Source organism: Phyllobates terribilis, unplaced genomic scaffold (genome assembly GCF_046119375.1).
Source record: "Phyllobates terribilis strain yellow unplaced genomic scaffold, ASM4611937v1 Scaffold_3__8_contigs__length_932513732, whole genome shotgun sequence".
Taxonomy (NCBI): domain Eukaryota; kingdom Metazoa; phylum Chordata; class Amphibia; order Anura; family Dendrobatidae; genus Phyllobates; species Phyllobates terribilis.
Genome location: NW_027362763.1, coordinates 837,172,538 through 837,193,607, shown reverse-complemented (window position 1 = coordinate 837,193,607; position 21,070 = coordinate 837,172,538). Strand labels below are relative to the sequence as shown.

The window sequence follows — 21,070 nt, the reverse complement described above, 5'->3', positions numbered from 1 at the left end:
TGTAGTTTTTGAATGACACCATTCACAATATCATGTACTGAAAAATGGGGGACAAAAAAAAACCCCAAAAAAACCTGCACTTCCGCCATTGATGTTTAGGTTTTGTTTAAATAATGTTCATTGTATTGTAAAAATTACTTGGCACCTATGGATATACCACACTCATAAGGCCTTTTTTTTACATTTTAGTAGTTAAAATAAATTCATAGTCGAGCTGATCTTTTTATTAGTACCATTTTGGGGTGCATACAATCTTTTGATTGCTTACTATTGCATTTTTTGGGGGAAGAGTGCAGTAACTGAAAATCGTCAATTCTGGCATTTCAATTTTTCTCTTCTTGTTTAAATAATTTTAATATTTATACAGAATGAACTTTTATGGACAAGGCAAATCCAAACTTTCCTTTTTTTATTTTAACTTTACTAGTCTCCTTTGAGGACTTGAACCTGCAATCATTTGATTGTTTGGACTATATACTGGAATGTTACAGCATATACTGTAGTTAAACTGACGCTCTCCTATGAAGCTCGGCCATCGGCTCAGCTACATAATGAGGATCGACTGCATTGTAAGAGAGCCGATAGGTCCCAATACGCACGCTCTCTGACAGCGGCATTTAAATAGTTAAACAGCAATCAGAGTTCACTCCATTGTGGTTACAGGCAGATGTCAGCTGTATAACACAGCCAGCATCTGCAAACTCTTTCCTTGAGCCCGCTGTATGCACGGCCTGCATCCAAATGAAGTAAAATTACGTTATGAGGTCATGAAGGGGTTAATCGTTCCATCAGGAAATCGAAGGTGTAATTACCATGACATGCAGTTAGATGAACTTACCAATGCTTTTCGGGCAAATGGAAGATTCTTTTGTCTGATTTCAAACTGTGCGTACATTAACCAGATTTTTGCAAAACTAAACTGGAAGTGAAAAACAGTGAAAAAAAAAAAAAAATACAATAAGGACACAGACATTATGGGCAGATGATGCCTATGAACACTAGAGGTGAACGGGAGGGTTTCTCACATATGGTCTCTATACTATTAAATTGTGAAATTCCTTTGAATGGGAAGCCGAAAGGTGCCGATCAGGCCACAATGACACTTATTGGGACCCTTTAACCCCTTAACAACATTTGACGTACTAATACGCGTCTGTGCCCTGGGACTTAAGAGCCAGACCCGTATTAGTACGTCATGGCGATCGAGCGTGCACACAGGCTGTGCGGGCGCGATCGCCACCGGGTGTCAGCTGATTGTCACAGCTGACACCCGGTACTATGTGCAGGGAGCGGTCCTGCACCGCTCCCAGCACATTAACCCCCGCGATGCTGCGATCGAAGTCGATCGCAGCATTGCGGTGGCAAGGGGAGGTGATCACAGATAGTCACCTCCTCTTCCGGCTTCCAGCGCTGACTGCTGTAGCTTCCAGGATGTTGCCATGACGACCCGATGTCGTCATAACAACATCCGGGTCACCAGACAGCAGGAAGATTTTTTGGACATGCGCAGTGCATCTCCAAACAATCTTCTCCCTGTCCAGCGCTGACTGCCTGCATGACACAGGGATGGTGCTGCATTCCTGTGCCATGCAAGCGATCAGAGAAAAAAAAGTGAAAGTCCCACAGTGGGACAAAGTAATAAAGTATTAAAACTATCAGAAAGTGAAAAAAAAAAAAAAAAAAAATTTGTAAAAATATAAAAAAAAAAATAAAAAAAATAATCCACCAAAAATAAAAATATAATGTACCCATCAATAAATATTATTATAAAAAAAAAAACAATAAAAGTACACATATTTGGTATCGCCGTGTCCGGAACAACCTGACCTATAAAACTGTCCCATTAGTTAACCCCTTCAGTGAACACTGCAAAAAAAAAAACGAAGCAAAAAACAATGCTTTATCACCATACCGCCAAACAAAAAATGGAACAACATGTGATCAAAAAGACGAATATAAATAAAAATGGTACAGCTGAAAACGTCATCTCGTCCCGCAAAAAACAAGCTGCCATACAGCTCCATCAGCCGAAAAATAAAAAAGTTATAGCTCTCAGAATAAAGCTATGCTAAAAAATATTTTTTTCTATAAAATTGCTTTTATTATGTAAAAGTGCAAAACATAGAAAAACGATATAAATGTGGTACCGCTGTAAACGTACAGACCCGAAGAATAAAGCTACCTTATCAATTTTACCACACGCGGAACAGAAAAAAAAAAAAAAAAAAAACAATTCCTGAATTGTTGGTTTTTGTTTATTCTGCCTCCCAAAAATCGGAATAGAAAGCGATCAAAAAATGTCACGTGCCTGAAAATGGCACCAATAACAACGTCAACTCATCCCGCAAAAAACAAGCCATCACATGACTGGAAAAATTATAGCTCTCAAAATATGGCGATGCAAAAACTAGATTTTACAAATAATGCGTCTTTTAGTGTGTGACAGCTGTCAGTCATAAAAACCCCATATGATTCTGGTATTGCTGTAATCACACCGACCCGAAGAATAAAGTCGTCTAATCACTTATACCTCACGAGGAATGGTGTAAAAAATAAACGCTAGGGTTAGGGTTGTGCTACGGTTAGGGCTGGGGTTGGGATTTTTTTCAAAAGCAAGAAAAAAAGATGACGATATGGCGACTAGTGTTGAGCGCAAGTGCTCGCTACTTGAGTTTGCATCAGGTGTTCTGGTATGCATTGAGTATCGTGGGTATTTGAGTGACATGCTCGAGTCTCCGCCCCATAAAACTTTGCGGGGATAGCCTGCCATGCACGAGCGATTCCCGCATGTTTTTTTTTTGGGTGTCTAATAACCGTGAAACATCCGGGCGGGGACTCGAGCATGTCACTCGAGCACACGCAGTACATGGTGCATACCTGAGTACCCGATGCAAACTCAAGTAGCGAGCACTTGCGCTCAAGACTAATGACAACTTATTCAATATGATGACCTAATGTTATCAAATTCTGTGTCGTACCTCTGGGTTCAAAATGTTCACTATACACCTTAATAAAATCCTTGAGGGGTATAGTTTCCAAAATCCGGTCACTTGTGGGGGAGCTCCACTGTTTAGGCACATCAGGGGCTCTCCAAACGCGACATGGTGTCCGCTAACAAATTGAACGGAAAATCGGCTCAAATTGTTAGTGGACGCCATGTTGCGTTTGGAGAGCCCCTGTGTGCCCAAACATTGGAGCTCCCACACAAGTGACCCCATTTTGGAAACTAGACCCCCCAAGGCTCCTATCTAGATGCATAGTGAGCAATTGGAACCCCCAGGTGCTTCACAAATTGATTCATAAAAATGAAAAAGTGTTTTTTTTTTCACTTTTTCATTTTTACGAATCAATTTGTGAAGCACCTGGGGGTTCCAAGTGCTCACTATGCATCTAGATAGGTGCCTTGGGGGGTCTAGTTTCCAAAATGGGGTCACTTGTGGGTGAGCTCCAATGTTTGGGCACACAGGGGCTCTCCAAACACAACATGGCGTCCGCTAATTATTCAAGAAAATTTTACAATCAAAAAGTCAAATGGCGCTCCTTCCCTTCCGAGCCCTGCCGTGCACCCAAACATTAGTTTTTCCCCACATATGGGGTATCTGCGTGCCCAGGGGAAATTGCACAACAAATTTTGGGGTCCATTTTTTCTTGTTACCCCTGTGAAAATAAAAAAAAATTGGGTCTAAAGTAACATTTTTGTGAAAAAAGTTAAATGTTCATTTTTTTCTTCCACATTCCAAAAATTCCTGTGAAGCACCTGAAGGGTTAATAAAGTTCTTGAATGTGGTTTTGAGCACCTTGAGGGGTGCAGTTTTTAGAATGGTGTCACTTTTGGGTATTTTCTGTCATAAAGACCCCTCAAAGTGACTTCAAATGTGATGTGGTCCCTAAAAAAATGGTTTTGTAAATTTTGTTGGAAAAATGAGAAATTGCTGGTCAACTTTTAACCCTTATAGCTCCCTAACAAAAAAAAATTTTGGTTCCAAAATTGTGCTGATGTAAAGTAGACATGTGGGAAATGTTATTTATGAAGTATTTTGTGAGACATATCTCTCTGATTTAAGGGCATAAAAATTCAAATTTTGAAAATTGCAAAATTTTCAAAATTGTCGCCAAATTTCCGTTTTTTTCACAAATAAACCCAAGCGATATCGAATAAATTTTACCACAATCATGAAGTACAATATGTCACGAAAAAACAATCTCAGAATCAGGGGGATCCGTTGAAGCGTTCCAGAGTAATTACCTCATAAAGTGACAGTGGTCAGAATTGTAAAAATTGGCCCGGTCATTAACGTGCAAACCACCCTCGGGGGTTAAGTGGTTAAGTTTGGGGATATATGGAGTCTTGCAGGCAATAGAAGACATCCTGAACAATGCCCAACCCTCTACACCCCTGTAACATCCAGAATCCCCTCCCTTTACCTTTTTGTGCGGTATGAGCTCTAGGCAGGCCTGATACACTTGTCTCGTCCGTTCCGGATCCTGTAAATCACAGAGAACATGGTTGACAGATGCCATAAATATTGTAGCAATGCCGGATGAGGCTGCCTGCTGTATACCTTGGCCTCCAGCTCCTCATACAGGGCATAGTTTATCCATAGGTAGATATATCTCTTCCAGTGCCTTTTCTCTTTAGTGGGTGGAACATTGGCGATTGCCCGTTCATACACTTCTCGGACAGTGTCAGCATCGGTGTCACTTTCCACCAATCGCAAGTAATCAAACCAGGCGTCGTAATTATGGGGATTAGCCTTGAATTAAAAAATAGTATTCTTAGGCAAAGTAATGGAAAAAAAATAGAAAGGAGAGAAACAGGAAGGGATAGGCCCCTACCTTCACTTCTTCCTCATACTGAAACCTCCTCTTATTCACAATGATATCTTCAATGCCGCGCCGGTCACCGTACTTCTTTTCAAAAATGGTGTAGGTTTTGAAGAGCTCCTGAGCCTGCTGCTTTGGGATTCTGTCCAGGGCATATTTGTATATCACGCGGACCCTCTCCGACTGGATAACAGCAGGAAAAATGTATCATTGAAACATTAATATACACTTACAATATTAGGAATAAAGAAATGTCACGTGCTTGTGTAACATACAAAACAAGGTATGTGGTGACCGCCATGATCCTACGTGTACCGGGGTACACAACGTGCGTCTTACCATACATTATAGGTACGTATTTTTATAAAAAAGGGACCTTTCACTTCTCCTGATATGTCGCTTTTCCTACATTCTTGTACTCTCCATGAAATAATTCTGGGGCAATTATTTTTCTGTCACTCTGTATTGTGCCATTTCTTTGTCATTGACAACTGGGTGTTAACAATTTCCTTGTCAAGGGGGTGTGTCCCTCCCTACACATTCTGACCAATGTGCAATCAGTGCTATCAATGTCAGACTGTGGAAGATCATGCCTCAAATTGGTGACACTCAGAAGTCAACCGTTACATACATTTCCAGGAGGAATAAGAGAGGAACGTCACAATACAACATACAGCCCCTAAGAAAACAGATTCCAGAATTGTCGCATTGTTGATAATACGATTAGTTACTAAAATAGTTAAAATAGACAAGTCTGGACAGGTAAGGGATCATCTTTAAAGAAAACCTGTCAGCAGGATTTTGCGAATTAAAGTACACACATGGCCATATTGGCGCTGTGACACTGATTAAAATGATACCTGCGGTGAAGAAATGTTTTGTGATGTTTTCATTTAATGATATCTTTGTGCATCTCCAAGTTATCCCCGTTGTTCTTAATCTGTGCATGTGCGGCCCACTGCCTTCACTAGCAAGACGTTTTGAGCAGCGGCGATATATGTCAAAACATCTTGCTGGTGAAGGCAGTGGGCCGCACATGCACAGATTAAGAACAAGGGGGATAGCTTGTGACTGGCATGTGCCGCCGGCGACATTTTGCTGGAGGCCGTGTTTTTTTTTTCGAGACCACAGAAATTATTGTGCAGCTGCAATATTTAAAATAGGAGGCAGGGTGACCTGTCATTCAGACAGGAACATGAATAAGGGACCAGAGCACCAAGAAAAGACCCTGCCCACAGGCCTGCCCCGATGCACAAAGACATTAATGGATGAAAACGTCGCACAAAGACCACAAAACGGATAATCAGTGTCACAGCGCCAACATGGCCATGTGTGTACTTTATAAAATCCTGCTGACAGGTTTTCTTTAAGGCCTATTTCCCATTTTGCATTTTCAAGGCATTTTTTTAAGTCACAACAAAAAATAAATAAAAAAAGCACAAAATATTTCTTAAAATCAAGGCTTCGCACTCTCAAGACTGAAGAAGAGTAGGAATATAGACTTTCAGCTGCACTGCCGCCAGCATTACAAGTAAACTGTGATTAAATAAAAAATTCTATACTGCCACCTTGTGGACATGGGAAATATTACATTTAGTCACAATTTAGGACAAATAAAGTTTACAATGTTGTTTTTCTAAATACTATACATGATGAACAATCATATCTCAAGTCAGAAAAGGGCCTTCATAGAGGTGTATGAGTCCTCAGCTGTACACACACATATTGGAGTATTTTACCAACAGATTCTTTATGAATTAGACTTTGCATATCCTCTTCTGCAGGCAAAGCTTCTGAGGGATGATGCCTCCATACACAGTCCCACAGAGCCTTTCATTAGTGAACAGAGGCAGTATAGGCATATACCAAGAGCTGAGCGCAGATCAGCACAGGCATATACCAAGAGCTGAGCGCAGATCAGCACAGGCATATACCAAGAGCTGAGCGCAGATCAGCACAGGCATATACCAAGAGCTGAGCGCAGATCAGCACAGGCATATACCAAGAGCTGAGCGCAGATCAGCACAGGCATATACCAAGAGCTGAGCGCAGATCAGCACAGGCATATACCAAGAGCTGAGCGCAGATCAGCACAGGCATATACCAAGAGCTGAGCGCAGATCAGCACAGGCATATACCAAGAGCTGAGCGCAGATCAGCACAGGCATATACCAAGAGCTGAGCGCAGATCAGCACAGGCATATACCAAGAGCTGAGCGCAGATCAGCACAGGCATATACCAAGAGCTGAGCGCAGATCAGCACAGGCATATACCAAGAGCTGAGCGCAGATCAGCACAGGCATATACCAAGAGCTGAGCGCAGATCAGCACAGGCATATACCAAGAGCTGAGCGCAGATCAGCACAGGCATATACCAAGAGCTGAGCGCAGATCAGCATAGGCATATACCAAGAGCTGAGCGCAGATCAGCATAGGCATATAACAAGAGCTGAGCGCAGATCAGTATAGGCATATACCAAGAGCTGAGCGCAGATCAGTATAGGCATATACCAAGAGCTGAGCGCAGATCAGTATAGGCATATACCAAGAGCTGAGCGCAGATCAGTATAGGCATATACCAAGAGCTGAGCGCAGATCAGTATAGGCATATACTAAGAGCTGAGCGCAGATCAGTATAGGCATATACCAAGAGCTGAGCGCAGATCAGTATAGGCATATACCAAGAGCTGAGCGCAGATCAGTATAGGCATATACTAAGAGCTGAGCGCAGATCAGTATAGGCATATACTAAGAGCTGAGCGCAGATCAGTATAGGCATATACTAAGAGCTGAGCGCAGATCAGTATAGGTATATACTAAGAGCTCAGCGCAGATCAGAATAGGTATATATTAAGATCAGCGCAGCATGCAGAATTCTACAGTATAATCCAAATCAAATGTAAAAATAAAGGAAAATAAGAAATTCACCTCTTTTTGATTCTCCTCGAATTTGGCGAATGCTACATACAGGTTCTCATCCATGTGATCCTCACCAAAGAACTCCACAGCGCGCTCATAAACCTTCCTTGCGTGAGCTATATACCCGTGCTTTTCTTCGAATCGTGCGTACTTGATCCAGTTCTTTACATCAGGGTGTACAATGACGAGTGCACGTATGTTAAGGGAAATCTGCACATATAGGAGATGACAGGCAAAGAACACAAAAGCCCCTGATTCAATAGTTTTTGCCAGAAATGTTGCAAACATTTTCGCAACGTGCAGTTACACGAAAATTTTGCATCTTTCATCCTCCGACAGATATTTTTTCTTGGCCGTCCCCCATGCAGCACTAATATAAGACGCAAACTCACAATTCAGTGCTGGGTTCAAAAAATAACCTTCTCTTCTTGGCACCCGGTCCAGATGCGCCAGCGTAGAGTATGGATGTTTTTGCACTAATGCCATATGAATTCTGTGTGTTAAATAAAGCACTTTTTATTTCTAATAAGCAAAAAGCTTAGACATTATCATTGAAACATATCAGGGAAATACCCATGCCCGGGTCATCATTTTTTTAGTGCTTTTTTATGTTTGCATCAAATTCATTATGGCTTTTGCACCATTTTTTTTTTATTAGTTTTTAGGTCCTAGTGTTTTTTTTTTTTAACATGTTTGATCAACAATGTGGGCATGGTTTTCATTATTCAGACTTTTTGGTCAAATCATCATGACACAAAGACAGGAAAAAAATAAAAAAGCAAATGGATAAGGGTCTTAAGCTAATTTTTTTGCATTCGAAAGGATATATCTTTCATATATGGAGCGTGCTCTGTCCACCTCCTTGTACCGAAGCTCAAAATTGATGAAGGAATGCCAGGCTTGCTCCTCAGGCTGCCACTCCATCCAGCGCTCAAACACTTGCCTTGTTCCAGCCACGTTGCCCAACATCTCCTCCATGTAAGTGTATTTATACCTTTGTAACAATATATGAAAAGTAGTACACTGAGGTCCTATGTCAAAAACTGGCTGAGCATAGTTGGCTTCTGGCGTACATTGCTTACCAGAACTGGTTGACTCTGGGAAGAATGGTGATGGCTCTATCCCAGATGTTACGTGCATGGTTAACCAGGCGATTCTTCATCTCCATCTCGGCGTACTTGAGCCATAATGTGATATTCCTGTGATCCACATCTAAGGCGCGTTCGTAGATAGATCGTGATCTATGGAGGCAAAAATTACATAAATCCTCAGACTGAGAAAGAGTAAAAAGAGCATTACGACCAATCACAGTCAGGACAGGAGGCCAGATACTAGCCAGAGTCACTACTATGCAAGAGCTCAGTCACATCACTGCTTAAAGAAGCAGTCCCAGTAACACTCTTCTTGGTTAAAGCTGTGTAAATGTATAAGTAGTGCAAGTGCAGGAACATACTCGCTGATCCCTGCCTTCCCTGGTTTCCAGTGCCGCTCCAGTCCATTTCTGGCACATGTGACGGTTATTCCGACTTGCCGGCTCGCACTGGGCCCTGTGTGTGAGCTGGAGTCACTTTTGTAATGTAAGTCTAGGTAGTCTCGTTCTGATGCTCCATACACCTACATTACAAAAGTGACTCCATAGACCCCAGTGTGAGCCAACGAGTCGAAAAAGCCATCAAGCAATTCAGAAGAGGACTGGAGCTGCGCTGGAAACCATTGAAGACAATGATGGGTAAGTATATTAATGCACCTACACTACACACACATTCACACAGGTTTGGCCAATAGAAATGTTAATGGGAGCGCTTCTTTAAGAGATGGGACGATTACATAACCAATCCCCACACCCAGGACGGGGTTGTTCTACTGGACGACTAGAGAACGTAGTGACCCTGGTTATCACGGGTCAGGAGCATCAGATTCAAATATGGACATATATGGGTGACTGACCTTCATCAGATAATCTGTCCTACAGTGTAACGGACATTCTGTGGGTCAATGCAATTAAGGTGGTACTTGGGATACTTAAGACTTTTTGATGACTTATTTCTTTTTTTTTGTGATGAACAAAAACAGTAAAATTGACAGTTTTTCTTTTTTTTAAGGGGTAACATTTCTCCTGTTGAGCATGTCACGGTGAGGAGACTTTTAAAGCCACAATGCTCCTCTGGGAAATATGCAAATTGTCTCTTTAGAGAAGAAGAGGACCAGTATTCTAGTGTCACCTATTGGAAGCAGCAATCCTAAAAGTCAATAGTGACCCTTTAACGAGCCTTGTCACATGACTTAGGATATAAACCAAACCAGAAACTAGAAGCATTCAGCATGAGGGATAAATACTTATATTCACCATCAGTTTCAGAAGTACTGGGACCCGCACCTTCCTTAGAACCAGACATTAGGACCTTGATGACTACCTCCTGAAACTGAAGGAAGGTCCATGTATTGCCTGCAGATTGAAACAGCACAAAAGCATTGTACAATGCCATCTGTACAATATGCACGGTCAGTTTTTTTGTACCATACTTTACATTTTCGCATGCCACTGTACGGTTTGAGGACCTGATCTGATAGATCTACACCCCCTTATTATTACACAGGATACAATCTGGATTTGGGACTTGTGTTGTGGTACCTCGGACAGTGACAAGGGAGCTGTTGTCACGGTGTATGGTGGTCAAGATAAGGACATCCCTCGTCTTTATACTTGACCACCATCATGTTGTCGCTACATTGGGCTCTGCTCTTACCTTTTCTCATCAGTTGCCCAATTAGAGGCTTAGGGAGGCCTCTCTGATTTTTTCGCACGGTGCCGCATGCAACTGTACCTCTGACAGAAGGTCTTGAATAGTGGGATGCTGATGTAAAAGTTATCAATGTAGAGGTGATGACCCTTATCCAGCAGTGGGTGCAGCAATTCCCACACAATTTTCCCACTCACCCCCAGGACAGGGGGGGTAATCTGGGTGTCTTCCCTTCCTAGACCCTAAATCAGTGGGTGTACCCTGAGGTACTCTCGCACAGCTTGTACAGTTTTATTCCGTACCTGGCCCTCTTACTGGACAGGTATTGTTGGTATTTTAGTCTCCCTTTGAAATGAACCAGAGATTCATCTATAGCGATGTCCCTTTGAGGGTTGTAAGCCTCAGCAATTTTCTGCTAAAGTTTTCAACTACTAGCCGAATATTGTATAGACAATCAAAGTTAGGATTGTCTCGGGGAGGACACTGCGCATTATCACTATAATCCAAACATTTTTGGATGGTTTCAAGTCATGTCCTTCTCATGGCCATACGGAATACCGGTGTGCTGTAGAGAATATTAGTACTCCAGTATTGATGAAGCTCTAGTTTTCTGACTATGCTCATGTGTAGCACAATGCCCCAAAATGTCTTCATCTCTGCTGCATTTACAGGGGTCCACCTGGCGCATGACGACATGGGATTTTGGGTGAAAAATTGATGATGGGCATACAAGTTTGTCTGAGCCACCATAACATTTATTATTTCTTCGCTGAACAAGAATTTGTAAAAGTCAATGTCAGTGAGGATGGTAGCATCAAATTGGATTCCTGAGCTGCCCATGAAATCTGGAATAACAGACTGATAATTTTCGGGGGGGGGGGGGGGGGGGTGCAGCCCATATGGGATCGAATGCTGTAGGTGTTGCCTGGGTCCTAGGACGCATTGCTGGGGGTCCTTCCTCACTAGATGAGGACCGTGGGATCTTCCTCACATCCTGAATCTATGTCAGAGGCAAGTAAAGCGTATGCCTCCTGGAAAAATTTAGAAGAAAAAAAATGAAAAGAAAAATCAGAAGTATATATAAAAAAAAAAAAACTTTGTATAAAAAAATTACAGTGACGATCACTACACTAATGGCTAGAAAAGAAGTCAATTATCCTTTTTTTTGTGCAAAAGAAAAACGGACGTCACTAACCCTGTGACGTGCGCTCCCCTAATGCGCTGGCTATGAAGTTACTCGCCGCTAACTATTCTTTTTTTTTGTGCTAGAGAAAAAACTGAGGTTCCCTCCCCTAATGTGCTACCTCCCTACCTACAAAGCTATTTGGTAATACCAATTATTTTTTTCTTACAAGAAAATCTGACGTCGCTAAAACTGTGACGTCCGCTATTCTACCTATAGCAAAAAATAAAAAAAAAGTTCCTTGGCGCGGACTCTGATCAGCAGCAATACCGATCAGAGCACTGTGGCCATGGGAAGCGGACATGTTAGTGTTACAAAAAAATAAATAAATAAAAACTGTGGTAAAAATTGACATGAATGCTCAGCGCAGAAGGTAATTGGGGTGTGGACGCAGGACGTGCATGCGCAAAAGGCGCCACCCCCCAAAAAAAAAAAAAAAAGCAGGGCTGTGGAGTCGGTAAGGCAAACCACAAACTCCACAGCACTGCCTCATGTACATAAAGTGCAGCACAGAATCATCTCAACTAAAAGCCGAGATCCTTAGATCAGGAGCAGATCAGACATTATAGGACACTTCATAACTTTCCCAAAATCTTATGAAAACATTTACAGCACATTGTACTAATGAGCCCAATTTATTATATATTTTAGGAGTCGGTCGGTTTTATACCGACTCCACCAAAATGGACACCGACCCAGACTGACTCCACAGCCCTGAAAAAAAGTGCATCAAAAATGCACTTGGGGAGTGAGGGGGATGAGGATTGGGGAGTGAGGGGGGCTGGAACAGGGATTTGGAAGCTGCTGCTGTGATCAAAGATGGGTCACACAGACAGCACAGAAGCAGATGGTAAAAGAAAAGGAGACAACACGAGATTGCACTGGCCACCAATCACAGCGAACACCGACGTGGAGGGGCTGTACAGCCCCCCAGGGCGACGTGCAGAGATGGGCTGCTGTCAGAGACAGCAGCCATCTTGTCTTGATTACTACTCGGTTCAGCGCGGTGACCAGAACTTGCGGTGCTGTACATATACGGCGGATGTCGTGAAGGTGTTAATGACCAACCATCTTATTTTGCTTTCTTATCAATGCGTTCGAGGAGCCATCTTTTTTCAGTGATGTAGCTGTGTGAAGGCTTGTTTTTTTTTTGGGGGATAAGTTGTATTTGTCCGTGGAACCATTTTGGGGTGCATATATTTTATTAAATGAAAAAAAAAATGAAGAAAAACACCAATCCAGCTTCTTTTTTTGCACATTTTAGATCCTACCTTGTGAGACTGCGAGTCAGTACACTTATGGCAATACCAGTTTAGAGATTACTTTTTGCATGACAAATGGTCATCATTTTTGTTCCACTGTTTGGAAGGTAAAATAAACCAAAAAAACCCCACAAAAATAAACATTGTTCACCATTCACTAAAACAGATATATTAGAGGAACTTTGTTCAAACCAAGTACATTTTTGGTACTATATGACTTTTTCACCACTTTTAATTTCATTATTTTTGGGGTGAGATGACCAAAACCATCAGTAATGGCATTGTTTTTTGTATTTTTTGGCATTTGTTTTCCCCAGTGCATTAACCAGCTTGTCGGTGTTAGGCCTCATTCATCATTTTTGTTGTAAGATAAAATAATTTTTATCATTCCATCATATCTTTTTTTGCGTGTATGAGAAGATTTCCCAAGCTTCTCGAATCGAACAAAAAAAAAAATCAGACAGCACACGGATGGAGGCCAAAATGGTCTGATACTATCGCAGACCCCTAGAGTTGCATTGGTGAGTTTGATGCGTGACTTGGATCAAAATAAGACATGTCTCAGTATTTTGGTGCAGACCACTCGGTCCATTAAAAAAAAAAAACAGAAAAAAAACCAACAAAACATGTGAGCAGAACTCGTACACGAAAAATTGACATCTGAATGAAGCCTTATCCTGATGAGGTATTTTAGAACCTGCCTCTGGAAGGATCTATCAGACTTTGGTCTATAACAGACCCAGAGGCCATGGTTAGGCCTTCAGTTGCTTCAGCACCATGTGTTTGTTGCAATGGAGTGACAAAGGGAGCTCTTTCTCCCTGTCAAAACTCCTTACATGCTGCAATCACTATTGACCGCGGCATGTAAAGAGTTAGCCACTGAGGAGTCCTGTTTGCAGCAGGGAGTAACCATGTGACAGTAACAGAACCCAGGGAACACTATCCTGGTTGAAAGATAGCCCTCTACTGTGAATAGGCACATTGCATTAGGATGTGAAAATGGAAGTGGTGTTATAGGAATCCAATAAAGTCTGGGCTTGTGGACCCTCACCAATGCTGTGTACTTACCTCTGAACCTCTTTTAGACTTTCCTCCCATTGTGCGTACTTTATCCAATTACTAATAACAGTTCTGTTTTTTCTTATGTTATCTTCAAAGGTCTGAAAGTAAAAAACAAACAAAAAAAACAACAGAAATATTGAAGACTTGTTGCATAATATCTTGCAGAAAGTATTACATTATGCTTTGAAGATGTGATCATAAAATGTGTGCTCCCAAATACCTCAATAGTTTCAGGTCTACCTCCTACACTAAAACCAAAGACACATGATAAACTGGTATATAACAGTGGCTGACAAGATGCCGTCTAATGGGATAGAGGTAGGCTGAGATCCCTGCCCGATCAGAGGCTAGGGCTGCTGGTAAGTCTGATCCCTTTACTCCACAGCTCTGTCTGTCCGGGTTGGCTGCAGTATATAGCACGAGCTCAGACGGAAGTCAGTGCAGTGATATAAAACACCTAAACTGTACTCAAAGACTAAAATCTCAAGCAACTAAACACACCCGGGAGAGAAACATTATGATCAGCTACACATACGGAGGAAAGTGAGCAGCAGAAGAGTCCCATCTCCATGGATAGTTGGAACAGTGATCCCCCTTAGGGAACAATCTTAAATTGTTATTCCTATGTCCTTCTATAGGTAAAATTGCAAAGTTACTTTGCAGTTACTTGTCATTAAAAATCCTCTCAAGAAAAATGTTGTCAAGACCAGAGAGAATTTTTTAATTGCATTGTTTATTGCTTGATGCCTAGGTAACCAGCCATCACTACATTCTAGCTTAAGTGACTGAATCTACACAGTGCTTATAAGCCTTCTCCAATGGAGCTTGAGAGCGCTGCTCTGAAGTTGAGCAGATACTGGAGTGCACTGATCGCTCCTTCTACAGGTCAGCTACAATGCAAAGCTGCCTTATATAGAGGCAGTGGAGCACGACCAGCTTGTGCCAGTGGTGTAACAATGCTGCTGATCTGACCTGTCAATCACGCTGGAGCTCATTGCAAACACAAAGGCTGTGACATTGGGAAGTGGTGCGCTCCTACGTGAGAAGATGTGACAACCCCTAGAAGCCGTACCACGCAGCACTTACCTTTCTTTTTCGCAACTTGTAGTCATTGAGTTCCTCTTCATCTGTGATCTTCTGCTTGGGAGGAGGCGGCAGTAACTCAAGTTCTCTCTCTTTGGCTTCTCTAAGAAGCTGCTCCGCTGTTATCTGAACTTCAGCCGGTGCTTTATTTTTTACCTATGAAGAGAATAAATGTGTTACCTGTATGATGTATATACATGATATATATATTATTTGACACTGGCTGCACTTATTGTTATCACATTATTGGGAGAAGGATCAATGTGTATGGGGGCGACGGACGACTGGTGGTCGGGAGAGATTATGATTGCAGACCGCCGATCTCATTGCTCTCCCCAAGACAAGAAGCCGGCTGAAATATCAGTCAGCGGCATTCTCAGAGAACACGACGAGCGGAGTCCTGTCTATTAGACAGTCGGGTGAGATTGCTGTTGTCCGAGCGATTGGCTGAAGCATCATTAGGGTGACAGCCATCTAATGTGTATGGCCGGCCTTACAGTGGAAATAAACAATCGTTTTACACACATTTTCTAGCACTAATGAAAATAGCTTATGGTGCACTTACACATATCTGACAAACTTCTGTTTAATCAGACCAAAATTGCTGTGTGTGAAGGCCCATTTGATCTGATTGAAATCCGTCTCATCTGCCAGAAAATAGATTGCAAACTTTAAAAAAAAAATGTGCCTGCCAAACAACGATTACAGCTCGAAAACAGATATCTGAAAGACAATTCTACTGGAACAGCCGAGCCGGCGACAGGCCGATGCCAATGGGGGGGCCCAAGCCGACGACAGGCCGATGCCAACGGGGGGGCCCAGGTCTCAGCAGAGCGAGCGCTCCTGTATATGGAAGTGTCCGGAGAGAGAGCTGCCCCTGAACAATCGTCTGCAGCATCGTTCTGCTGACGGCCAGCCATTGTGTATGGGGCCTATAGGAATAGGAAGGTTTTCTGGTGGTCTAAATGGAGAAGCACTATATAACCTGTAGGACTGGTGAGGACATTAGAGAAGCCGGTACACGTCCCTGTGATGTCCTGTGCTGGAGCGCTTCAAGATCCTGGTGCAGAAAATCACTGGTGACTGAAAATATCACACGACTGTTGGAGACAATTTCCAGTGACTTCTATGGGACCCGATGGCCGACGTCTAATATATGACGGAATGCTCTGCAGAAAGCAGTGGTGAGGGGAGCACATGGGGTCCTGACAATACACAGTCCCTGTACTGCTAGGACACTTCTGACACATGGGAGACAGATCAGACTGAACTGCAGGGTCCGGGCACTGACCACTGAGCAGTAATATGGGGGGCAGGTGCCGCTCTCCTCCAGCTCTGACCACAGAGGAGGGCGACACCTCAGCCCCTCTTCCCCTGATCCTGGGGTCTTAGTACCCGCACCCCCCATCAGGTAAAGCGTGGGACGTCTCTTACAGGCTTTCTACAGAGCACTTATAAACCCCAACAGCCGCTGCCATGGCGACACTGCCAGTATATAGGAGTTATCACTAGTCACTGCGCCCCCTGCTGTCTGTGTTCTGCCTGGTCATGCTGAGAGTTCTGGTTCCACAGGCTGGCACCATTAACCCCCTCCCTGCCATCCCACGTTATAGCAGACACTGGACAAGGCTCCGGCACACAAGGGGTGGCTGGCATCATTCAGCCATCACTGTCCCAGGCACAGCTGCAGACTCCCCTCACTACTACCCCCATCCGCGCCTTCTACAGACCTTGGCCACTTTCGGGATCCTCTGTTTCCCAGCCGCCGTGGAAGCCATGGTGCCTGCAGTTCAGCGCAGAACCTCCGGGAACACACGGGAACGTTACGCATTCACGTACAGCCGAACGTGATGACGTCAGAAGAACGTCCCAACACTAGAGGCAGAAGTGTTCCCTGACTTCCTTTTCCTTGCAGTAATGGTAGAACCCCGTCTGTACATTATTGTCTCCGAGAAAATGGCCGCCAGTCCTCCATTCAGTCGGCCATGCTCTTGGAGACCAAATTACAGCGCCTGCAACGCAGTGACTGCAGCCTGGTGACGTTTCCATAGCAACCAAACAGCGCGTCCTGTCCAGTATCCACAGGATCAGAGCCAGAATCACATCGCTGTGGTCTCCAGGTGAGGAGCCGGTAACAGGTGAGACCTCCCCTCTAGTGCTCCCCTGTAGTGCTCCGCCATGGAGATGCTGGGACTTGTGGTACTTCCTGGCAGCATTGTCAGCTATTAATGGTGACACTATGAAGTGGCAGAAATCAATGTATGCTATTTATTACACCTCTCCAGCAGTGTCTGGCCGGGGGGGGCACTTTCCTCTACAGATTGCTGCCTACATACATTTTGTTACATAATGCCGCCATATCCCAGTCTCCCCGGCATTCAGTGCTGTGACTCCTGCAGGGGCGATGCTGATGAGAGTACACTCCGCCCGCAGGGCAGACACAGCGCCCTCCGCCTGGGCTCATCAGCCGCAGTCCGCAGATAATCAGCCATGTATATGGCTATATTCTATATAAATATAGAGATATTCACCAGAGTTTTCTGCGTGAGTTTTCATCCTGAGGAGTGAGAGCACAATAGTGGCCGCTGATTGGCTGCAGGCCTCACATGACTTAACCTGACAATGTCACCCAGATCCCCGCGGCTGACACCGCTGGATGATGCTGGGGTGTGAGGCGAGGATCCGGTATCTTTATGTTACAATGGAGGCTACTTCATCTAAAAGGGGTTGTCCTGATAAGTGAAACAGCTCTTTAATCATTGAATAAAATACATAATACAAAATGTCACATCCCAGAAAGGTCACGTGATTCTAGCTAGCCAATAGGAGTCACACGTTATCCGAATATCATCCGATCCTCATCCACATAATTAGGGTTCATATTCTGACTAGTAGTAATGGTGAATATCATCCTGATGGACGTTTAATCCTAGTGTGCTTGGTTTTATAGAGCAGGAGAAGCTGATCAGACTGATGCACATTTTTATTGGAAAAGTTCCAGTAAAACATGCGTTTTATGCATTGAAATCCCTGGGGTTTGTAGTCATAAGTCCAGTGGGCGGGGCCACTAGTGATTGACAGACTTCCCTGTATGACTGTGTATGCAGAGATAGCTGTCAATCACTAAATGTTTTTTCTGATCATTGCTGTTCAGGAGCTCCCAGCTCTCTGGCCTCCCGGCTTCCTCCTCGGGAGGAGGGGGAGGGGGGGCGGTGTGCTCCTAATTGACATGTCCTGTGTCATGGCTGAGCCATTGGCCTGAACTGTGCGCTCTCAGCTGCTGCTGCTACATAAGGCACCTTCTAGAGTGGAGGAGATCAGGGCCACTAAAGGGCTATCCGCGACTTTTTCCCCTGGGTGGCTAAGCAATTATCAGCGGCTAGTTGCTAACTACCTGCCTGTTCTATCCAGCAACGATCCCTACCGGCTTAGAGTGGTCACTGACCGCTCCTGCCTCGATTCTCCTGCTCCCTGGGATGTCACGGTGACAGAGCAGCTCCATCTCTTCCACTTTGCATTGTTGTAGGGGCGCCACTGCTGACGTCATGTTGATTGACAGCCAGGTCCCTGCTACATTAGTCTGAGCCAGCTGTCAATCATCATGAAATCGGCAGTGACGCCACATTGACAAAAAACGGAAGAGAAGGAATTGCTCTGTCGATGGGACATCACAGAAGGCAGCACAATTGGACTGTGACCCCTTTGAGCCGGGAGGGGTGCTGCAGGGCAGAACAGGCTTGTAGTTTGCAACAAACTGCCAATAAGTGCTTAGCCTCATAGGGGAAAAAGTCCAGGATAATCCCTTTAAGACATGTCATCAGTACCAGATCAGTAGGGGTGCAACACCTGGCTCTTTGGTGACGAGCTGCTGGATGTGATGAGTTGCAGAGCTGCACGGCGCAGTTATATGAATCGCTCAGTGGCCGCAGTTCTGCACATCCACCACTGTTCAAATAAATATCAATAGCAAAGTATCAGGCACCACCTTTAAGATGTGGAGACAATCCCTTTAATACTCAGGAATAATAATAAGTTTTATATATGTATATATTATACACATCTGAAAATATTTTCTCCTAATGAATAACCCTTTAAATTACTGTGCCACTATAATCTAATATATACACTGCTCAAAAAAATAAAGGGAACACTTAGACAACAGAATGTAACTCCAAGTAAATCAAACTTCTGTGAAATCAAACTGTCCACTTAGGAAGCAACACTGATTGACAATCAATTTCACAAGCTGTTGTGCAAATGGAATAGACAATAGATGGAAATTATTGGCAATTATCAAGACACACTCAATAAAGGAGTGGTTCTGCAGGTGGGGACCACAGACCACATCTCAGTACCAATGCTTTCTGGATGATGTTTTGGTCACTTTTGAATGCTGTTTGTGCTTTCACACTCGTGGTAGCATGAGACGGACTCTACAACCCACAGAAGTTGCGCAGGTAGTGCAGCTCATCCAGGATGGCACATCAATGCGAGCTGGGGCAAGAAGGTTTGCTGTGTCTGTCAACGTAGTGTCCAGAGGCTGGAGGCACTACCAGGAGACAGGCCAGTACACCAGGAGCCGTAGGTGGGCAACAACCCAGCAGCTGGACCGCTACCTGCGCCTTTGTGCAAGGAGGAACTGGAGGAGCACTGCCAGAGTCCTGCAAAATGACCTCCAGCAGGCCACAAATGTGCATGTGTCTGCACAAACGGTTAGAAGCCGACTCCATGAGGGTGGTATGAGGGCCCGACGTCCACAGATGGGGGTTGTGCTCACAGCCCAACACCGTGCAGGACGCTTGGCATTTGCCACAGAACACCAGGATTGGCAAAGTCGCCACTGGCACCCTGTGCTCTTCACACTGAACACATGTGACATACGTGACAGAGTCTGGAGACGCCGTGGAGAGCGATCTGCTGCCTGCAACATCCTTCAGCATGACCGGTTTGGTAGTGGGTCAGTAATGGTGTGGGGTGGCATTTCTTTGGCGGGCCACACAGCCCTCCATGTGCTCGCCAGAGGTAGTCTGACTGCCATTAGGTACCAAGATGAGATCCTCAGACCCCTTATGAGACCATATACTGGTGCGGTTGGCCCTGGGTTCCTCCTAATGCAGGACAATGCCAGACCTCATGTGGCTGGAGTGTGTCAGCAGTTCCTGCAAGATGAAGGCATTGAAGCTATGGACTGGCCAGCCCGTTCCCCAGACCTGAATCCGATTGAGCACATCTGGGACATCATGTCTTGCTCTATCCACCAACGTCATGTTGCACCACAGACTGTCCAGGAGTTGGCGGATGCTTTAGTCCAGGTCTGGGAGGAGATCTCACAGGAGACCATCCGCAACCTCATCAGGAGCATGCCCAGGCATTGTAGGGAGGCCATACAGGCACGTGGAGGCCACACACAATACTGAGCCTCATTTTGACTTGTTTTAAGGACATTACATCAAAGTTGGATCAGCCTGTAGTGTTTTCCATTTTAATTTTGGGGGTGACTCCAAATCCAGGCCTCCATTGGTTAATAAATTTGATTTCCATTGATGATCTTTGTGTGATTTTGTTGTCAGCACATTCAACTTTGTACAGAACAAAGTATTCAATGAGAATATTTCATTCATTCAGATCTAGGATGTGTTATTTGAGTGTTCCCTTTATTTTTTTGAGTAGTGTATATACCTTGTAATGTCTTCACATCCTGTTCCGTCCAGATGTGTCCGGATCCCAGAATTCCAAGCGGCGTAAGTTCGCCGAGTGCCATATTGGGACACCAAGTGATGGGTGTCTCAATATGGAAACCGCTGGTGGTACCAGCCTCTTGCGCGGTATCACCAGCGGAACACCGTCGCACCGCACACTGTGTACGCCATACGCACCACACACACACACACTGTATACCCCGTACGCACCACACCCACACTGTATACGCTGTACGCACCACACACACACACTGTATACGCCGTACGCACCACACACACACACTGTATACGCTGTA

General features: G+C 44.2%; 2 protein-coding genes across 4 annotated transcripts in view; one reads left to right on the top strand and one right to left on the bottom strand.

Annotated features, from left to right (window-relative positions):
* Positions 1–16,957, bottom strand: part of CRNKL1 (crooked neck pre-mRNA splicing factor 1) — a 28,050-nt gene extending 11,093 nt beyond the window's left edge. The window contains exons 1-10 of the mRNA XM_073672464.1: positions 16,806–16,957; positions 15,079–15,231; positions 13,999–14,090; positions 8,827–8,985; positions 8,572–8,738; positions 7,754–7,932; positions 4,837–5,007; positions 4,563–4,754; positions 4,426–4,485; positions 839–919 (exon numbers count right to left, since the gene is read on the bottom strand). Coding sequence (XP_073528565.1) covers positions 839–919; positions 4,426–4,485; positions 4,563–4,754; positions 4,837–5,007; positions 7,754–7,932; positions 8,572–8,738; positions 8,827–8,985; positions 13,999–14,090; positions 15,079–15,231; positions 16,806–16,853 — 1,302 coding nt within the window. The 5' untranslated portion in view covers positions 16,854–16,957. The remainder of the gene's footprint in view (positions 1–838; positions 920–4,425; positions 4,486–4,562; positions 4,755–4,836; positions 5,008–7,753; positions 7,933–8,571; positions 8,739–8,826; positions 8,986–13,998; positions 14,091–15,078; positions 15,232–16,805) is intronic.
* A 26-nt stretch (positions 16,958–16,983) lies between these two features.
* The window catches only part of CFAP61 (cilia and flagella associated protein 61), a 423,133-nt gene continuing 419,046 nt past the window's right edge, over positions 16,984–21,070 (top strand). For 2 of the 3 annotated variants that reach the window (XM_073672463.1, XM_073672461.1), the window contains exon 1: positions 16,984–17,213. The gene's annotated coding sequence lies outside the window, so the exon portion shown is untranslated. The remainder of the gene's footprint in view (positions 17,214–21,070) is intronic. The other variant, XM_073672462.1, reaches the window with a different exon arrangement.